A 21,516-nucleotide genomic window follows, 5' to 3' on the forward strand; every position below is an offset into this window, starting at 1 on the left:
CCAGAGTCGGCAGGCCGGGCGGCGCTGCTGCTGCTGCGGAGGCCAGAGTCGGCCGGCCGGGCGGCGCTGCTGCTGCTGCTGCTGCGGAGGCCAGAGTCGGCCGGGCGGCGCTGCGGAGGCCAGAGACCAGAGACCTTAACTCTGTCTACGTGCCAAAAGCATTGTGAAAGTAATATTGGGAGTTGATGCCGTGTAACAAAAAAAAAATGTTGTTTTTGATATCAGAAGGCGTCTATTGGTGACATGTCTGCTTACATTAAACAGGTACTTCAAGAGAAATCAGAAAAATAATAATGGAAAGTTTGCCTTGCTCTTTAGTGATTTCACACATATTACGGGACACTGAGAGTTCATGGTTTGTGTCGGGTATATTGGCCCTGAATTCTATTAAGGAGAATTTATTCTGTCACACGACCGCAGATAAAACCTTTGAGTGACAAATCTGGAGGAAAACAATCTAAACTGAACTCGTAGCCTAATACTGACGGAGGGATGGTCCTGCGTGGACCCCAAGCCTCTCGCTGGCCCACAAAATGGTTCTCGTTTCTATCTAAGGCGGCGTATGAGTATTTATGACTTGAATGTTGGCGCTGGCAAGATTATGCCCAATCTGTTTAACAGCTTCTACTGTTAAATTACACACAGAGATCACACTAACGTGATGCATCAAATGAACAAATCCACAAGGGCCGTGACGAGGATTCGAACCTGCGTCCCCAGGTTCTGGGCAAGGCAGTGTCTGGGATGCTCCCGGACGCAGGTTCGAATCCTCGTCACGGCCCTTGTGGATTTGTTCTACTGTTAAATCTTAATTGAAATCGTATTTGGTTCGTAGCTATACGCTGTTTTAGATAATGGTCCAGTGGTCAGTGGGGCATTTCTCCACAGTGCTGACATTTCCTCTCATCTTCTGGAACACTTTTGGATCACCCTGTATGCTACTGTGTTTATTTTCGTCTTTGGATTATTTGTTTTTTGTTTTTCCCATTATTAGTAATAAGTTATTATTATTTAATGACCATTATTTTAATTAGTGCTATTAATACAAGTAGCACAATAATTTGGTCTACTTATTAACATTTACATCGGCTTTGAGTAGCTTGTGTTCACAACATTTTTCTATCAAGGGAAAATGTATTCTGCATTCTTTTAAAAATGTCCATTTCTACCGATATGTTAGTAATTCTTCTTTCAAGACATTTAATACTACAATATTAGGCCTACAAGGAATTTTTGTTTTCACCTTGACCTGTTGCTTCTGCTGTACTCCCTCACCCTCTCCCCCCACACACACAGATATAATAGAACCCAGTAGGCTCGGAAATCTGTACACCAGTTGATTGACAGTTGAGAGGCGGGACCAAAGAGCCAAAGCTCAACCCCCGCAAGCACAAATAGGCGAATACACTCAACACGACGATCCGTCGAGTTTAACAATGCCGCAGGTGGTTTGATGTTGTATCTAGAGGGAATGTTATAAATTCTGAGATTGTGTGGAGAGGAGAGTTGACCTGGTGAGTGTTACTGGTGTATTGAGGTTAGGAGAGTTGACCTAGCGAGAGGTTGGTGAGGTGAGGAGAGTTGACTTGGCTAGAGGCTGGTGTGTGACCCCAGGTGTGCGTGACCCCAGGTGTGCGTGACCCCAGGTGTGCGCCTCGGCCCCCTGGCGTCAGCGCCTGTAACTACACACACACACACCAGCTGGGGGAGGAGGCCAGCGGCGCCTCAGCTGCCTCGTCACTCAGTGTTCTGGGCGCTGAGTCCAGGTGCTGGTGTGCGGAGGTACGCTCTCGCGTCGCCCTCCTATCCCTTGTGACATTTGAACCCACCGCCATTAAGTGACCCATAAGGAAATGCTAGTCCAGTGTGGTTTACCGTGGAGGAAATATTGAATGGAAAAAGTGAATATTTGTCAATGAAACCGAGGAGGAAAGTGAGAAAAAAATTCGAGAACGTGAATGTTGGCCCGAGTGTTTTAGCCAACATCAAACCCGATATTTATTATTACCTGCTACGACACCCACACATATACATATGACGTTACAGTAGCGTCTTAATTATCGTCTTAATGAGCCGTTGGGTGTAACGGCAGCGTGGTGGATGAACGCGAGTGGAACATTCAATTTGAAAACGTTTGGAATAATTTTTCCCAGGGTGCGGAGGGGAGGTCCCGCTTAGTAATACCGGCCAGGGGCAGCGGTGGGCATGTGGGTACTGTGGGCTCCCTGGCGGGGCAGGTGTGGGGGTAGGCCTGTGCGCGTATGTTTGGGTAGGCCTCTGTGTGGGTGTTTGGGTAGGCCTGTGTTTGTGTGTTTGGGTAGGCCTGTGTGTGTTTGGGTAGGCCTGTGCCTGTGTGTGTGTGTGTTTGGGTAGGCCTGTGCCTGTGTGTGTGTGTTTGGGTAGGCCTGTGCCTGTGTGTGTGTGTTTGGGTAGGCCTGTGCCTGTGTGTGTGTGTTTGGGTAGCTTGTGTGTAGGCTTGAGTGTGTGTGTGTGTGTAATTACCTAAGTGTAGTTACAGGATGAGAGCTACGCTCGTGGTGTCCCGTCTTCCCAGCACTCTTTGTCATATAATGCTTTGAAAAGTGTGTGTAGGCTTGTGTGTGTGTCGTGGTGGGAGGGGGAGGTGGAAGGGTTCGTACAGCGAAGACAGCAACAGAAACGTTTCTGGCTTTGGGGGGGAGGTCTGAGAACATATACTTGTTCCGTTGGCAGCGTTAAATAGTGTGTGTGTGTGTGTGTGTGTCTGTAGTGGGGGGGGGGGGGAAGGAAGGTAGGCAGTGTTGAGGGAGCCCCCACATGGTAAAATGTCTAGAGGGACACGTGTCTACGCCACCCACCCTTATTGTAGTTTGTGTGGGGCCCCACCATCGCCAGTACAGCAGAGGTTATGGCTCTTGGCACTGTCACTCGGCTGGGCATCCCCCCCCCCCCTCGTGCGCTGTTGACTCTTGCAAATAAGTTTGGAGGGGTGGGTTCATAACGATTAAACCGCCGTGTGTTGCCAATCAAGATGTGGATGTTGATTGCGGGTGTTGTGTGGAGAGTGTACTACACACCCCCTGGGATGGGGGCAGTGTTACACTTCCTAAAATAACGCAGGAAGTTGGCAGTGGATCTGGTTGGTTTCCCCGCGCAGAATCAACAAGTATGCTGCCCGCAGCGGTAGCGCCGATTGTCTACTCTATATACTTATCTCTTCAAAGTAAACAAATGATTCCAGCTGGTGTTGAACCAGTCAGTTTGATGAGCACATGAGAACACCGGGGGGGGCTAGAGTTGCTTGGCCGACCAGGGCACAACCACAAGTTCCTACCGTGGACGCTGCATTGGCTCAGGTGTCTGGCTCCGTCAGGGGTCAGGTGACAGGTGATTGACAAGAAGATGGCGATATGGTTTCGCTGCTGATTTTAAATACGGTGTAACAAGTATTGAGTTTGTTGTAATTGGGATCGGGAAGCAAGAGTAATAGGATGCAATTCGTTCTGTTGTTGACATGAAGTTGTTCTTTGTAATCTATTGAGGTCCCCCATTGTTCTGCGTTGCTTGGGAAAGTAAATACAGTATACTAAGCTGTGTGGGGTTGGGCATCCTTCCCTGAGTAAACCCCAGGAGTCGAGTCAGTCAAGTTGTTACAAATGACTCGAATGTTTTCATGGATCCTGTTGTGCTGCCCAAACAATGATGCAATAAAATGCTAAATTATTAAAATGGAGTACTGTGCAAGCTCAGCATGACACACCAAATAATGTCATTAACGGCACTCGCTGTTCTAATCTTATTTTGCAACTGTTGTGTGTTCAGCCTGTCGTCAAATAATATAGTACTTACGGTTACTATGTATGTAAGTACAAAATAAGGATTGTTACTAAAGTCACGTTTTCTACCAGTAGTTGTGTAGGGTCCCTGGAAAGAAGGCAATAGGCAAACCTACATTCTATCCATAGCTATAGTTTTTTTTCCTAACTTTTGGATAGTGTAATGCAATGGAAGTACTAATATCCTTTCTGTATATTGTGTTAGGCAGGAACTGGCCTGTGTACTTGTTTGTTGCACACCAAGAACAGAAATTCATTATTACCAGTAATTAAATCTCCCAATTTTTTTTGGTTACTGACCATAGCCAGGGGTCTGTGACCATAGCCAGGGGTCTGTGACCATAGCCAGGGGTCTGTGACCATAGCCAGGGGTCTGTGACCATAGCCAGAGGTCTGTGACCATAGCCAGGGTCTGTGCCACGGATATATAATGTTTAGCATAATATTGTTTTGCATGGTAGGATAAAAAGTGTATCTCTAAATTAAAATCACAATCGAGTACAAGTATATTTGTACTGACTACGTTCCTAGTTTGCTTTAATAACATTTAGGTTACTATTTTAAGTTTATAAGCACATGAGAATATATTTTTGGACAGCGTTGTTTCTATGTTAAATTTTAACTTATGATACAGGTCTTTGCTACAAGAGTAATAGTTTTGTGGAAGGGTTGCAGATCAAATGAGTTCGATACCCTTTGATACATAGGAATTCTAGAATAATGGTAATAGGTTATCTAAATGGCAAAATGTGACATATTAGGATATTTTGATGTTTCTAGGAATAGATGACAATAGTTGTAGATTGATAGATTTATTCAATGAAAGGGAGTTACGTATTACATATTTACATATAAGATTGTACATGATGCAGGGTAAATAATGAAATTGGATTAATGTAAAATTAACTAGGCCTATGTGTTTGTTGAGAAAAGTAGACTATGCTTAAGTGTGTGATATGGGAATAGTTAGAATATTATATGGAGGTTTGTCCAATTCTATATAATGTAAGAAAACATTAAGTGGTAAAAGGGTGATCATAGTTTAATTCACTAGAATCCAGGCGGTAAAACAAAGAGAAACAAAAAAACAAGTAGATTGGCAAGTGATCTTGTAGAGAGAGACTGAGACTATGCAAATTAACTCGTGTTGTGGAGTGTAGGCTGTAAGCTACAAGGAAATGAATGTTTGGTTAAGAATGTCAAGGAAATGTCTGGAGTTGCATTAACAGGAGGGAGGAGAGGAGGAACGGCATGGTGGGATAAGAAGGTCGTAAGAGCAGTAGCTTAGAACAAGCAATGGATTTTATAGGTTCAAAGTAAACGGGGAAGTTTACTTTGAGAGTGAACTCAAAGTAATACTCTCAAAGTACTTTAAGAGTATTACGTTTACTCTCTCTTATAGAGAGTAAAAAAATATCGGAAAATGTTTGATCTAGGCCTCATAACGAGACGACTTAAAAAAACATTAAGTGTAAAGTCCTTCCAAAAGAAAGTAAACACAAGTGCACCAGGAAGGCTGGTTGATGGATTAAGCCTAATGTGAATGAAACTGGTGGATGGATTAGGCCTAGCATCTTCCTGATGATGGTTCTGGAAACCATTGTCCAAGCGATCCGGACTCTACCAGGCCTGGTTGGTTGGTTGTCTGGTCAACCAGACTGTTAAACGCTGCTGACATCAGCCTGGCATAAGAATCTCTGCCCCGGTGATCAGGTATCCTTTAGAGGTGTTTATCAAGTTCTAGTTTGAACACTGAGAGGGCGGCTAGTTCAGCCCCCATATGTATGATGTGTGTGTGTTGAAAATTGGAAGCCTTGAGCCCCATGATGTTGAGAGAATTGTCATTTTGGCTATTTAACCTCAGATTTTCATTGGGGGAGCCCCATTGCACTTCCTAATATGCTTCCTAGCATATACACAGAAATCACACAAACGTGATACATCAGTGAACAAAGCCAAAAGGAGCTTTGATGAGGGTTCGAACTTATGTCACTTGTGTTCCCAGACGCGCTCTAGTCGACTGCACCACGCCATAGTAAAAAAAAAAAAATGCAGCCTGGGGTACTATTGCACCCACAAGGATACCAAGACGTCCACTGAAGCCTACCTTGAGGTGTTTCCGGGACTCAGCGTCCCCGCGGCCCGGTCGTCGACCAGGCCTCCTGGTTGCTGTACTGATCAACCAGGCTGTTGGACGCGGCTGCTCGCAGCCTGACGTATGAGTCACAGCCCGGTTGATCAGGTATCCTTTGGAGGTGCTTATCCAGTTCTCTCTTGAACACTTGTGAGGGATCTGCCAGTTATGCCCCTTATGTGTAGTGGAAGCGTGTTGAACAGTCTCGGGCCTCTGATGCCTAACCGTGGTTTCACACAATTCTATGGTCTAATGAATACAGTTTGCAAAAATTCTAAGCGTTCCCAGTTATTTAGATGGTTCATTTCAATGGATTTGGGCAGTAAAAAAATATATGTACACTTTACAGGTCAGCGGTTTCTCCAGCTTTGAATGGGGCTGTTAGTGTGCAACAATATTCCACCCCTAGATAGCACTAGTGCCTTTTAAAATTACCATTATTGGATAATATTTTGTTTTAAAGGTTATTGTTATCCAGTTATTCTTGCTGTTTTGACAGCTACATTATTATGTTCTTAAAAGTAAAGTCTTCCGACGTGATTACCGCATTTTATCATTTTTTCCATTTTCACCAAAGGATCTGTAACTCATCTTCATTGAACAGTTTTTGTGTCCCCCATTGGAAGACCAAATTTACATCGGTTTGACGATTTCTTGGGTCCTCAGTTTTGTCGTAATGGTCTAGGAAAAATAAACTTGCTGTACAGGCCTAAATGTTTCCGATTCTGTCTTGTTTGGGTGCCAGTGCCATCTTAAATATAATTATTCATGTTGACACTTGCCAGCTAAATCAGCATGCAACAAAGGATGAAATTGAACTAGACATGGGTGCTCCATCACTGTCAAAACTATATTGCTCCAAACATTAAAAGTCTAATAGAAAAATTACAAAGACCGGAATGCACCAGTATACGATATTTGCTATTTTATTTGATATTTCGAGTCGATTAAGGCAGCGTCTGGGATGCTCACACACGTAGGTTCGAATCCTCGTCACGGCCCTTGTGGATTTGTTTACGAAATGTGATATTTTGTAGCTCACACTACCTCCCTGAGAAGCCTAACCATTACCCTTACATACATCCGTTACCCAATGCCGCGCTTCCTGTCGCGTCCTTCACCGGCTCCCTGGAGATCGTGACTGCACAAGTATGTCAACTGATTTCTGCTGTCTAGCGGCATATCCATGTGGCATTGCATTGTGTTCTCCAGACACTCTTATGGGACGCAAATTTGTCATTTTTAACTATGTACTCTTAAGTGTTAATGCATCATGTATACTTTTCTTAAACTTCGCATGATACTTAGTTTGACATGTTTAGTCATATAAAATTAGCCTAACGTCAGGTTCCCCCGTTCGAATGATGAGTTTTGTTTGAACAATGATGAGGCAGGGCAGTTTGTCACGTCATTTGCGTCTTAGTCTGTGGTGCCAAAACCCGTCAAAGCATACGAGTAATAGAGCAACTTGAAAGAGTAGAGTATAATTTCCCCCTGCGTCTCCTTCATACGCTGTTTTTTGCATAGCTCTCGAGTATGTTGCATGGTGTTTTGATATATTTCCTGATTACTGTAGTATCCCTGTGTACAGTAATTATTTTTGCTGTATTGAAATATGAATTTTACTCAAAACCTTCCAATTTTACAAGTTCCGAGGAAAAAATATATATCTTGCAAAAACAGTAATGTTTCCTTGCTACAGCATTATTTAATTTTAAGACAAAAAACACATTCGAACGGGGAACCTGAAGTTAGGGTAATTTTATACGACTAAATATGTCAAACTAAGTGTCATGCGAAGTGTTATATCAGTGCTAAATTGGAAAAGGCGATTGGGGATTAACTATATACCAGTATACTTGATCAACTGGGCTGTGATTCATAAGTCAGACTGCGATCAGTTGTGTTTTAACAGTATGGTTGAATAGACTGCAAACCTGCAGGACTGGTTAGAGATTAGGTACATTGATTCCCGGAATCATCACAAGATACTCAATCAACCTTCGGCGACTGTCAGGGATCAATAAACCTTTAATAACGTGATCTTGTTGGCCGCTGCTCATGATTGGGGACTTTTCTATTGGGGTTACGTTGTATTTTATGAATATATAGAAACTCGAGCAGATGGTGATCCTTGCGTTTACCCCGAGGCGTGCCTGGGACTTCCATTATCTCAGAGGTTCCTTCTCTAACCGAGCTCGTCAGGTAACATGATACGGCAAGGCTGTTGGTGCTGGCATACGGCAAGGCTGTTGGTGCTGGCATACGGCAAGGCTGTTGGTGCTGGCATACGGCAAGGCTGTTGGTGCTGGCATACGGCAAGGCTGTTGGTGCTGGCATACGGCAAGGCTGTTGGTGCTGGCATACGGCAAGGCTGTTGGTGCTGGCATACGGCAAGGCTGTTGGTGCTGGCATACGGCAAGGCTGTTGGTGCTGGCATACGGCAAGGCTGTTGGTGCTGGCATACGGCAAGGCTGTTGGTGCTGGCATACGGCAAGGCTGTTGGTGCTGGCATACGGCAAGGCTGTTGGTGCTGGCATACGGCAAGGCTGTTGGTGCTGGCATACGGCAAGGCTGTTGGTGCTGGCATACGGCAAGGCTGTTGGTGCTGGCATACGGCAAGGCTGTTGGTGCTGGCATACGGCAAGGCTGTTGGTGCTGGCATACGGCAAGGCTGTTGGTGCTGGCATACGGCAAGGCTGTTGGTGCTGGCATACGGCAAGGCTGTTGGTGCTGGCATACGGCAAGGCTGTTGGTGCTGGCATACGGCAAGGCTGTTGGTGCTGGCATACGGCAAGGCTGTTGGTGCTGGCATACGGCAAGGCTGTTGGTGCTGGCATACGGCAAGGCTGTTGGTGCTGGCATACGGCAAGGCTGTTGGTGCTGGCATACGGCAAGGCTGTTGGTGCTGGCATACGGCAAGGCTGTTGGTGCTGGCAGTAACTTAAGCTTCACAGCCTGGGTGATCAGGAGCACTTTAGATGTGGTTGTTAGGTTTCTTCTTGGCAGTTAGGCTCAAGTCAGTTGGTAATTCCTCTCTTAACCTGATATAAAAAAGGATACTCAGGATTTTGTTTATTGCCGAGGGTAAATGACACTTCGAATAGGCCAGTGTACAGCAATGGGCTGAAGTGCATTTTCGAATCAAAGCATAGCTAGTTTTATGATGTCTGACCTAATTAAAAAAAAAAAAGGACTAGGCAACATATGAGAATCATGATTTTCATAGTGATTTAGTATTAAGATCACCGATCGGTGAACACGTACACTTGAATTTCTCATTTGTTGTATTATTTCTCGCTTTATTCTTTCTCGGTCCATCCTGTCAGGATGTTAATTCCGTGACACAGATCTCTCGCTATCATTATGTCATCTGCACGGCATTTCCTGCTTGGGCAGTAGGCTGGCCACTCCCCTCGTTTCTCATAATGACACAGTTTTCAGTCGAAAGCCTAACTGGATAAATGTCGTGTTAACACCAAAGACGTTATGAATCCATTAATCTAGCCTAAAAATAATTTAAGACGTTATGAGGTACACATAGCCTCATCAGTTGAGGTTTTTCAAGTCATAGGAAATGTATATATATTTATCTCTCAATGTTTGGTAATATGTTTGTTTGTGATGTGTGTCAATGTATGTATTAACACGATGTACTGAACGGGGTGAGAATAGCTTGAACTACCTCATCCCTTTGTGTGTATTTTACCTCAATAAACTTATTTCAATTTCAACAGTCATGTTATAAAAACTCAACAAAAGAGGATACCAGTTGACACTATAAATGTTCGGAAGTATAGTTTCCTCTCTAAAATGTAGGATTTTACTGTCGGGATTAATGTTTCTAGCTTAACTTTATTGAGTAAAATCCTGACACAGTCCCCAGGAGTATTTCAATACTAATGTGCTGTGTTTATTAGGGTGCTGGAGGCTAGCATATTCAAAAGAAGTATCATAATCAAGGTCGGAATTTGACACCAAATGGTGCAGCGATTAATCCAGTAAGCATGTCATTTGCACGTTTAATGTGTCCACCAATCTGGTAAACGGTTTGGCTTAAAACGGCATCCGAAGCTGAATAGTTTGTTGAGCATCGACATGTCTTGTAGTGGCTGACTGGCTCTGCAAGACAGTTTGACGTAGATGTTACAAAAATGAATGAATGAAACGTGAACAGTTTGTAAAGTGTTCCAAAGTAGAGGGATGATACGTTTCTCGTTAGAATAAAAATGTATGGAAATTCTGTTATCAAGTACTTTATAGTATAAATTGTATCCTTCTTTGACTTGTAGTGCTCAAGTATTCATTTAAAGGAAAATATGCTGTAGCATATTTTGGGCCTAATCATTAGTGATCAGGCCTAATCATTATTGCACATTAGTGCAGTAATGTGGGCCTAATCAGCAAACCAATAGGATCATGTTAAATAAACACTTAAATCACTTGTTATAATTTGGAGATTTGTTCATAGGCGTAGGTCCTATTTACATAACATAAATTCTGGTCACTATTGAATACATTGTAGGCTATCTTGAGATGATTTCGGGGCTGTAGCGTCCCCGCGGCCCGGTCCTCGTCCAGGCCTCCTTTTTGTTACCTCCCCCCCCCCCCCCTCCAAGCAGCCCGTAGCAGCTGTCTAACTCCCAGGTGCCTGTTTACTGCTAGGTAATAGGGGCATCAGGGTGAAAGAAACATTTTGCCCATTTGTCTCCGCCTCCACCGGGGATCGAACCCGGAATTTCAGGACTACGAATCCGAAGCGCTCTCCACCCAGCTGCCAGGCGCCCTATTGTATTCGTAGTAACTCTTAAGAGCATTGTAGTGTGCGCACTAAAGGGCAGAACTATTGTAGACAATGTCAATGACAGGGATTCGAGTGTGTGAGGCTTTGAATGCTTTGGTTGCTCGAGACAATCTGAACTCTCTCTCCTATTACCGAGTTAGCGATGTGGTGCCATTGTTTCGCTGGCAGGTGTTTCCTTATCAGTATTCACATCACTTTGCTTACCCATGTACCCTCGCGTCCATCAACTATTTATAGATTTCGATTTTACAGTACGTTTAATTATTATTTTTTTGTTCGTAGATAGATTGTTTACGTCGTGAAATGTAAATCAACTATTTAGCGACAATTTTGGAAGGGATTATTCGTTAGTATTGTTTGACGAATATGGAATACATCATACTCGTCAGTGATGTATTAGTCGTTATTCGCCAGGCTATGTTTTGTCATTATTGTAACTTCTTGTACTAGTGTTTACGCTTCTGTTGCCGTTTGAGCTGCACCAATACAATAGATGTTTACCAAAGGATATGGCACTTTATAAATTTTCGGAGCAAACTTAATCTAGTTAGGCTACACAATTAATAACATTCTAGTGTTGGCCGATTATATTTTAACCTTTCAGAAACCTCATTTTGATATAGGCCGAAGTCCTATTTGAATTTTTAAAGGATTTTCTCGCTATTTAGTCCTACTGTACTTTGTTTTGATCTGGTTTAAAATTAAACGGAATTTTTTTTAGCTTTATTTAGCACTTTTAGGCGAGACTATTCTCTTTTGTACAGTAAGTTGCACGTTTATTCCCTCGGCTATTCTCGGCTTTGGCTGCCCAACCACTTGGGCTGGACGGTAGAGCAACGGTCTCCCTTCATGCAGGTCGGTGCTCAATCCCCGACCGTCCAAGTGGTTGGGCACCATTCCTTCCTCCGTCCCATCCCAAATCCTTATCCTGACCCCTTCCAAGTGCTATATTGTCATAGTGGCTTGGCGCTTTCCCCTCCCCCGTGATAGTTCCTTTTGGGTGTCGGGTTCGGAGATTGGTTAGACCTTGCATGATGTGGCAGGAGGCACTAACCCTCGACCAGGCAATCACCGTGGGAGACTGACCCCCCAAAGGTCAGGCTGTTATAGGAGAAGAATGATAGACAGGCGATGAGTCACAATAACGTGGCTGAAGTATGTTGACCAATCCACACACTAGAAAATGAAGGGACGACGACGTTTCGGTTCGTCCTGGACCATTCTCAAGTCGACCATTCACAATCGACTTGAGAATGGACCAGGACAGAGCGAAACGTCGTCGTCCCTTCATTTTCTAGTGTGTGGATTGGTCAAGATGATAGAAATCAACAGGTAACCAGAAGTGGTAGATGAAAGGTGCTAGGCTTAGATATTTTATTGACGGCCTAAATATTAGGTGCCGGATATTGGATGATGACAAACCCTACTTACCGCTTACTACGATTTGATGTTTGGTTTACATTTATATTAGATTTGCTAAATATTTCCTTAATATTTTAGCCATTATGAGTCTTGCGCAATACGCTGATAACTGGAATAAATAATGACCCAATATATTTACTCTAAAGAATTTGAGAGCGTGTTTGTATTCACATGACGTGAAGAAAGTTGTGAAAGCATTGTTATCAAGTTGTATGATATGACCACTGGAATGATTTGATTGGATTCAGATATCCCTGGCGCCATAGCTGTAATCCCACTGCCGTCTTATAAATACAGTCAAATAGCCCGCAAACATTTCGCATTGTGCAATGACACTCGTGCACAGATAGCAACAGAGAAGGAGAGTTAAGGGGCTTTGGTGCAAGCACAGTGTTCCTGGCAGCTGAGAGACGCTGGGTGTGTTCGTGTCAGAAAACCTCATTTGCTTCTTGATTGCTGCCAGATTGACTTCTCTGCCCTCGCGTAATTGGCTCAGCTTCCATTTTCTGTGGGTGAGGGTCTCTCTCTTCCTCGAAAGACGCCATATCTTTTCTTTAATTTTGTTTTCCCTGGTGCTACGTGAGTTCGAGAGAAACCATTAGGGACTTCCATTTAAACTTTCTCAGTTTTCTTTGGTCCATAAAAAGATTCCTTTTCTTCTAAAATAGAACAAGAATTTAATTCGGTGTAATAATTGCTCGCAAAATTGCTTCTCAAATGAGTTAGAAAACGGTGGAAGGTTGATTTTCCGGTGTTGGAAAGTGTCGCTTTTGGGATAGTTGTAGTGCTTACCATACTATTTTCCCATATTAACCTTATCCCTTCCTAGTTTTCCTACCTCTCCCTCTTCCGGGGTTTCCCTACCGTTTCATCTTCTCTTCCTTTCCCATCTTACACCTCTTTTCGTTCTGTCTTTATACTTCTAATTTCTCTTGCTCAGAGAAATTGCTTGCTTGTTTACGGGCTCACCATAGCCCGTGCTACATGGACACCTCGTCCTGAGTAGCTAAATCTGAAACATCATCATCTTGCTCAGACCGTGAGCGGTTTTCCTGTCGCCACCCCCCCCCCCTCCCCCCAGGTTCCAATAGCCAGGAGGGGACCCGCTAACCGCCTCGGCTACTGTGGTGCTCGCCTAACAATGACTACAGGGGAGGGCCTCGGGGGCCTCGTAGCCTGGACGGGGGCCTCGTAGCCTGGTGGATAGCGCGCAGGACTCGTAATTCTGTGGCGCGGGTTCGATTCCCGCACGAGGCAGAAACAAACGGGCAAAAGTTTCTTTCACCCTGAACGCCCCTGTTACCTAGCAGTAAATAGGTACCTGGGAGTTAGTCAGCTGTCACGGGCTGCTTCCTGGGGGTGGAGGCCTGGTCGAGGACCGGGCCGCGGGGACACTAAAGCCCCGAAATCATCTCAAGATAACCTCAAGATACGAGAGGGTAGTCCAGCTCTTCATGCCCCGCACGAGGCAGAAACAAATGGGCAAAGTTTCTTTCACCCTGAATGCCCCTGTTACCTAGCAGTAAATAGGTACATGGGAGTTGGTCAGCTGTCACGGGCTGCTTCCTGGGGGTGGAGGCCTGGTCGAGGACCGGGCCGCGGGGACACTAAAAGCCCCGAAATCATCTCAAGATAACCCAGTGTGTGCAGTGTGCCCCACCTGCCAACCTTGCTGTATCTGGTGCGGTGTATTTGAACTTAACAAGGCGTTCGAGTGTCACGTCTGGCCTTACGGTTGTGAATAGAGGTGGTTTCCATAACTTCTTCAGAGGGTACGTTTACGTTGCCATTATTTACCTCCCTTAGAGGGTAGGTAAGAGCATTTCTCTTGTTCGTGTGTGGTGGCTGCAAGAGGGTGATGGCGACACCATGTGGATAGGAAAGTTCTTTAAGGTATATAAACATTACACAGACAAAAAAAATTGTAAGTCCAACCCTATTCTTAATTTAATTAAGATTTCCGATAACGAAATTTCCGATAAGGCAGCGTCTGGGATGCTCCCGGACGCAGGTTCGAATCCTCGTCTCGGCCCTTGTGGATTTGTTCCTTTCCGATAAAACATTTATCAACGAACATTTAGAAAAAGTTCGTTATGAAGCAGACTGGTGCTCATGGTTCAAGTTCATGGAAAATCTGGGGTTCAGGTTCACAGTGGGAAGTGTCGAGGGGGAAGAGGAAACGCCTGTGGTGAGAGATGGGGGCGGACCTTTGACCGGCTAGGTGACTCCACACCCGCGCCCTCGCTCCCAAGGACCACGGCCGGAAGTTGGGGTCGGTGCCACCACCACCTGGTGCCTTTTTCGCCGCGTTCCGCTCTGCTGTTGCTTGGTATTGGCGGGCTCGGTGGTCCTCGACGGTCGGTGGGGGGGGGGGGCTGAGAGGGGTGGCGCGTAGGCTGAATGGTTATAGTGCAGTCGGCTCAAAATCGATTTGTTTCTAGGTTCGATTGCTAGGCAGGACGATGCCGGGTGACCATGTTTCCTTATAGTGGTACGTCTGTTCACCTCCCGTCCCCCCCCCCTCCACCAACATTCCGCTTCCGCCTCCCACCATCATTCCCCTCTCGCCACCACCCCCATCACCTAGCACTTGGGAGGTTCTCGTTGCTGGGATCAACGAGGCGGTGGCCGGTCATTGGGTTAGCACAGCTGAGGGCAGTATCACGCACCCGCCCCGCCTTGTAGCGGTGCTTTTCGGGAAAATGTGCGGCTAACACGGGAGAGTAGTGGAGTGCCTAGTGTGTGTCTGTGTCTGTCTCGCGCGCATCTGGGTTGATCACGGGACAGTAGTGGGTGTTTAAGGGTGAATTAGGTAGGGGAAATTCTGGCTAGGATACCAAATTAGTACATGTGATGGGTTTTAGATATAATTATTAGCAAGATACGGTTAAAAATGATAAAGGCATTACTTTGCCCAGTCTAGTGCAGGCAAATACAGCAGAGGGAGACCTTATGAAGTTAATTGGTTAAGAGGGGATTGGCCAGGGGTTGGTGTTGGAGGGACGATTGGCCAGTAGTTGGCGTTGGAGGGGGGGATTGGCCAGTAGTTGGTGTTGGAGGGGGGATTGGCAAGGGGTTGTGTTGGAGGGGGGTTTGGTGTTGGAGGGGGGATTGGCCAGTAGTTGGTGTTGGAGGGGGGATTGGCCAGGGGTTGGTGTTGGAGGGGCGATTGGCCAGGGATTGGTCTGGATGGATTAATATCGAGGAATGTGCGTGTGCATTAACATTTTTAATATCAGGAAAATGAGTTACGAGACTCGACTCGTATACACTACACGGCACTATGAAGGGATACGAGGACAGGATAACAGTTAGGATAGCGGCTGAAGCCTTACCACTTGGGCCATCAGGAGTCTTAACACCGACCTGAAAGTAACGAGGCCGTACAGCTGAAAGTGTGATTAGGCCTAAGGAATGTTTTCTTAATTTTTGTAAAGAAAATCTTTGGACTTAATTATGCATACACGTGTTAAACATATAACGGATTTAAAAAGTGCACAGTATACGTTAGCCAGGAAATGGACCTTGTGTATTTTAACCTAATACTGTTCAAATATAATTTCGTAATGCATATATTAAGAGGTGAATGAACTGTAACTTATGAGAGACTTTCCTCCTCGGAAATAAACCATTAGAAAAACATTGTGTTGATTTAAAAGCTGTTTATGATAATGACCAGTTGTTTGGATTATATTTAATAATCCCGTGTGTATTTTTTCCCTTAAAGGTGGTGTGTGTGAAAGGAAAACTTGTCAGAGACCGTGGTAACTAAAGATCACGGTAAATGGCAGCCAGCGTCGGTGAAGTGAGGCAGAGAAGCAACACTTTCTCCGTGTCAGCGCCTGCAACACCTACCCAGCCCCTCCGCCCACCCATACTGATGACACCCCAGTAGACTAGTCCGTGTGCGTGCGTGTGCGTGTGTAGTGACGGGTGAGTGAGGACCGGCTCGGGGGGCCAGATGCGCGCCAAGATGCGGATGCCAAGCAAGAAACAGTACAACCTCGTGACGAATGATGACTACGATTCGCGGATCCCTCTTCACCCGGAGGAGGCGTTTAATCACGGCATCAGGTTCAGCGTCAAGGTTAGTGACCGCCGCCACCTTACACTCCTTCGGGCCAGATTTACGAAAGTACTTACGAACGTGTACATCTTTCCTCAGTCTTTGACGGCTTTGATAACATTTATTAAACAATTTACAAGCATGAAAACTTCCCATTCAACTGTTGGTATTGTTATAAACAGCCTCCTGGTGCTTCGGAACTCATTAACTGTTTAGTAATTGTAAACAAAGCCTCCAAAGATTGAGAAAAGATGTACAGGTTCGTAAGTGTTTTCGTGAATCTGGCCCCTTGTCTCTTCCTCTTGATCTGATCCATGTATCTCTCAATGTATTTGTTTAATGCTAATTGTGTTCTTAATGTTGTTGCCTTTTTTGTGTTTAGGTTATCGTAAAACATTGCGTACTGGATATTGTTGTGGTGTTGAGTGTGTGTGCACTCACCTAGTTGTGCTTGCGGGGTTGAGCTTCGGCTCTTTGGTCCCGCCTCTCGACTGTCGGGTCAACCGGAGTACATATTCCTGCGTCTACTGGGCCCTCTCATATCTACATTTGAAACTGTGTATGGAATCAGCCTCCACCACATCACTGCCTAATGTATTCCATCTGTTAACTACTGACACTAAATAAAAAGTTCTTTCTAATGTCCCTGTAGCTCATTTGGGTACTCAGTCTCCACCTGTGTCCCCATGTTCGTGTCCCCTATCCCCCCCACCCCTGGGCGTGTGTCCCTGTACCCCCCTTCCCTCTGCGTGTATCCTAAATGAACTATCTTTATCTACCCTATCAGTTTCTGAGAATATTGTATGTGATCATATCTCTTCTGTTTTCCATCGACAGAAGACTGAGAGAGTCGGCGAGTGAGTGTCTGTAATGTATCCCCCCTATACACGGTACATAATGTATCCCCCATATACAAGGTACATAATGTATCCCCCCTATACAAGGTACATAATGTATCCCCCCTATACAAGGATACATAATGTATCCCCCATATACAAGGTACATAATGTATCCCCCTATACAAGGATACATAGTGTATCCCCCTATACAAGGTACATAATGTATCCCCCTATACAAGGTACATAATGTATCCCCCTATACAAGGTACATAATGTATCCCCCCTATACAAGGATACATAATGTATATTCACGTATTTAAATGTGTACATTTAACCAGTATAAAGGTACCAGAAATGCGCTAGTTATGCCCGCATGGTAACGCATATCGATTTGTGTACCATGTCAACAAGGCACCTTACTCGCTCGACAAATTCCTCTTCCAAGTGTTGGCAGTATTCAGTATTGTATATAGCCTGGCTTCCTTGACTTTGTACACAGGTTATTCTTAATGACTAAAAGATGACGCCTCAGAGCTTGGCCTTAGGCTTGCCTACCTTGAAATTGAAATAAGTTTATTGAGGTAAAATACACACAAAGGGATGAGGTAGCTCAAGCTATTCTCACCCCGTTCAGTACATCGTGTTAATACATACATAGACACACATCACAAGCAATAAACATATTACCAAACATTCTGAGAGATAAACATATACATTTCCTTTGCCTACCTTATGGCGGTTCCGGGGATCAAAGGCCCCGCGGCCCAGTCTCCGACCAGGCCTTATCTTGAGGTTATCTTGATTTCGGGGCTTAGCGTCCCCGCGGCCCGGTCGTCGACCAGGCCTCCTTTTTTGTTAGGCATCCCCAGGAAGCAGCCCGTAGCAGCTGTCTAACTCCCAGGTACCTATTTACTGCTAGGTGAACAGGAGCATCAGGATGAAAGAAACTGCACATTTGTTTCCGCCTCCACCAGGGATCGAACCCGGAACCTCAGGACTGCGAATCCCGAGCGCTGACCACTTAGCAAGTCAAGCCTGAATATTATTCGTGTGTGTCTTAACCACATACATATGTACTAGTAGCCTAAATACTGGTGACGAGGGCTGAAACAGAAGCGTGAAAACCATATGTCTATGAACCTTTCAATATTTTGATATTATAGGAACGCACCATGGGAGCCGGTCGGCCGAGCGGACAGCACACTGGACTTGTGATCCTGTGGTCCCGGGTTCGATCCTGGGCGCCGGGGAGAAACAATGGGCAGAGTTTCTTTCACCCTATGCCCCTGTTACCTAGCAGTAAAATAGGTACCTGAGTGTTAGTCAGCTGTCACGGGCTGCTTCCTGGGGGTGGAGGCCTGGTCGAGGACCGGGCCGCGGGGACGCTAAGCCCCGGAAGCACCTCAAGGTAACCTCAAGGTACCTGCTTGATGGGGTTCTGGGAGTAGTTCTTCTACTCCCCCAAGCTCGGTCCAGGGCTAGGCTTGACTTGTGAGAGCTTGGTCCACCAGGCTGTTGCCCGGCTTTCCGGAACAAGTGCTTCGCTGACGACTTTTGTTCGAACCACAACGCTGTAAATGCTTCACCCACGTACTACAAAAACAAATAATCGCCAACAGAACCAATAGACCTAACCTAACCAATGCCTAAATATGCACAATATGCTAATATATAACAATATTAATTTACATTTGAGAAACTTCCCAGTTTGAATGAACAGCGTGTTAAAATTAATGAATGCGTCCTGGGGGGGGGGGGGGGTCGACCGCTGGATGGAATGGGCTTGGTCTGAGGACGGGCTGAACCGCCAACTATGTTTACCGTGTGACCAGGCGAGGCCACATTTATCAGAACGCTCTCAATAACACCGAGCTTTGATCTCCACCACAGCCAGGCTACGTCGTAACTGTGTGTGCGCGCCACAGCAAGACTAGGTCAAAATCCACCCTATCACAGCAAGGACGAAACACCACCTTATTTCTACCGCAGATAGGCTTTAAGGGTGATAGTCTTTATTTACGCCACAACTAGGGAGCTTGCTTTTCCTGGGCCATAGCTGAGGGTGGTCATCCTGACCCCAAGCTTCTCTCTCAGCTTGGCGTGGCCGTCTTGACCAGGATCTCGGTTAAGTAGGAACACTGACTGGATTACTCCTCAAATGGATCTAATGCTGGCGGTAGTCCGGGGTCTCTGGCCGGTAAGGTCTTATCCCTGAAATGGATGGAAACCAGCGGAATTAGATTAGAATCTGGACTGTCCGATTCTCACCGGGGTGGGATATATCCAGTGAATGGATAACAAATTTAATTGATTATCGTTATTTACAAAATGTTGTAAATAAGAAAAATAATTTTTTACACTGGATGTATACCCGATTATACATACAGGTATATAATTTATATAATACCGTATTTGGATTCATGGGGGGATCATATTATTTGCGTAGCCTAGCAATGTTCCAAATTGGATAGCCCTCTCTCCCTTGCTTGGCATAGATGGGATCTCCCCAGCTGGAGAGAAATGGGGTTAAATTTGAACGTTAACTTGATTAGGGCTCATTGGCTTATAAGAGAGGGTTGGGTGTCCACACCAGCCTAGCAGCGCTGGTAAGCCAGGCTTTTGTCAATAAATATTAAATGTTGGAGGATGGGGGGTGGGTTGGGGCTCCCCCTCACCTCGTCACCCCTCAACCCACCCCTCGTCCTCTCTGGTTTATTACTTGCTAAATTGTTGATAAATTGTTGCTTTCGTTATTACTGTCTTAATTGTGTGATATTGATGCAAAGCGCGTGGGAGGGATGATGCAATATTCGGGTAGGTTTGGCGGGGAATGTCAGGATGGAAATGGCATGCACTGAAATGTCATAATGGAAGAATGTCAGGCACTACTTGAGGCGTGGATCTCCAAGAGTTATTAGACAATGAGAAGAACTATGGAATCCATTTTTAACGCGTTTTTGTGAACGCGGCAGTATTGGCAATCGCAAACCTGCCATTAGTTGACTAGTGTCGTTTAGAGCGTGTTAGAGAGGCTAATGGGAAGACTGATTTGCTGCCACACAGCAGAATGGGCTCAGCGAGGGGGGAATTATACCTTGACGAACCATTTAATGTTCACGTTGGCTGTGTAGTGTTTTCAATTGACAGAAAACGTTCAAAATTTTATCATATAAGAGAAAATGTTTCAAAATACAACATTTCTCGTCATACAAGCTCAAGAACAAAATGGGTGTAATTGTTAATGCATTGGGATGGCTGAGAGAGCTCCTTCCTGACAGGAGATAAGAATCGCGATTAAAGAAGCGAAATGAGAGTTAGAGATGCCACAATATTTTTCCAGCAAGTATAAGAAATAATGTTGGAACAAAAGTGGAAATCTTCAAGAAAAAACTGGACACTTCTGCAAAAAGTGTCGGATTACTCGAGCTGTAGTGGGCCTGTAGGTTGCTCCAAGCATCAATCAGCCTGTTGGACCAAGCTCTCATGAGTTGAGCATAGCCTCGGGCTTGGCTTGGGGAGTAGAACTACTCCCAGAACCCTCCTTCAACGTACAATCCAGGTATCCCGAAAAAGGGGTTCCATCTACTCTCAGTAATGTACATATACTCTCAGTACATGCAGGCGATGAGTCACAATAACGTGGCTGAAGTATGTTGACCAGACCACACACTAGAAGTTGAAGGGACGACGACGTTTCGGTCCGTCCTGAACTATTGTCAAGTCGATTGTGAATGTACTCAGTACATGTACTCAGTCAAGAGACTTGACTGAGAAAATATAATTCAAATAATGTTCAATAGCCTCATTTCGCCTCTGCAAACACGTGAACAAAAAAATAAAAGAGGAGCCGCGCATAAAATTTGACAATATAGGAGGTTAATGTGTCCTTGTGCCACATCGCGATTGGTGAATGCCGAGAGAGGAAGAGCGTAAGTGACATTAAATATAGTGCAATTATTATGTTATGATTTCCGTTGGTGGATCAGAGTCCTCGCATGCAGGACCGTCAGTTTGGCGTGATGCGCCAGTTTGTTGGTTGGGATTAGGCTAATTGAGTGGTGGATGGACAGTTCGTGGTGTAGAATCTAGTAACGGGGGTTTTAATGGGGAAGGGGGAGGAATCAGGGGTCAATAAGATCGCAGCCTTCCACCGGGGAATAAAATGGGGGCGGGTGCGTTCAAGAGATGGCGTTGTAACCTGTAACCGAATCTATAATATTTTCCACGTGTAAATTATTATGCATCTCTCCAACCTGCTCGAGAGAGAATACAGATTTAGGCATTTTAGTCTGTCCCAATAGTTTAATGTTTTACTGAGTGGATTCTAGCAGTAAAGGATCTCTGCACGCTCTCCAGGTCAGCAATTTCTCCAGCTTTGAAAGGGGCTGTCATTGTGCAGCAGTATTTCTCTCTAAAGAGAGCTAGCGTTTTGAAGA

At 45.1% G+C, this 21,516-nt stretch overlaps 1 protein-coding gene across 4 annotated transcripts in view; it reads left to right on the forward strand.

Annotated features, from left to right (window-relative positions):
- The window catches only part of LOC123765268 (carboxyl-terminal PDZ ligand of neuronal nitric oxide synthase protein), a 497,901-nt gene that overhangs the window by 34,026 nt on the left and 442,359 nt on the right, over nucleotides 1-21,516 (forward strand). For 3 of the 4 annotated variants that reach the window (XM_069335509.1, XM_045753792.2, XM_069335508.1), the window contains exons 1-2: nucleotides 1,700-1,782; nucleotides 15,903-16,262. In XM_069335509.1, coding sequence (XP_069191610.1) covers nucleotides 16,137-16,262 — 126 coding nt within the window. In that variant the 5' untranslated portion in view covers nucleotides 1,700-1,782; nucleotides 15,903-16,136. Of the gene's footprint in view, nucleotides 1-1,699; nucleotides 1,783-15,902; nucleotides 16,263-21,516 lie in introns of those variants that run through there. The other variant, XM_069335506.1, reaches the window with a different exon arrangement.

The sequence above is a fragment of the Procambarus clarkii genome, chromosome 33 (assembly GCF_040958095.1).
Source record: "Procambarus clarkii isolate CNS0578487 chromosome 33, FALCON_Pclarkii_2.0, whole genome shotgun sequence".
Classification (NCBI taxonomy): Eukaryota; Metazoa; Arthropoda; class Malacostraca; order Decapoda; family Cambaridae; genus Procambarus; species Procambarus clarkii.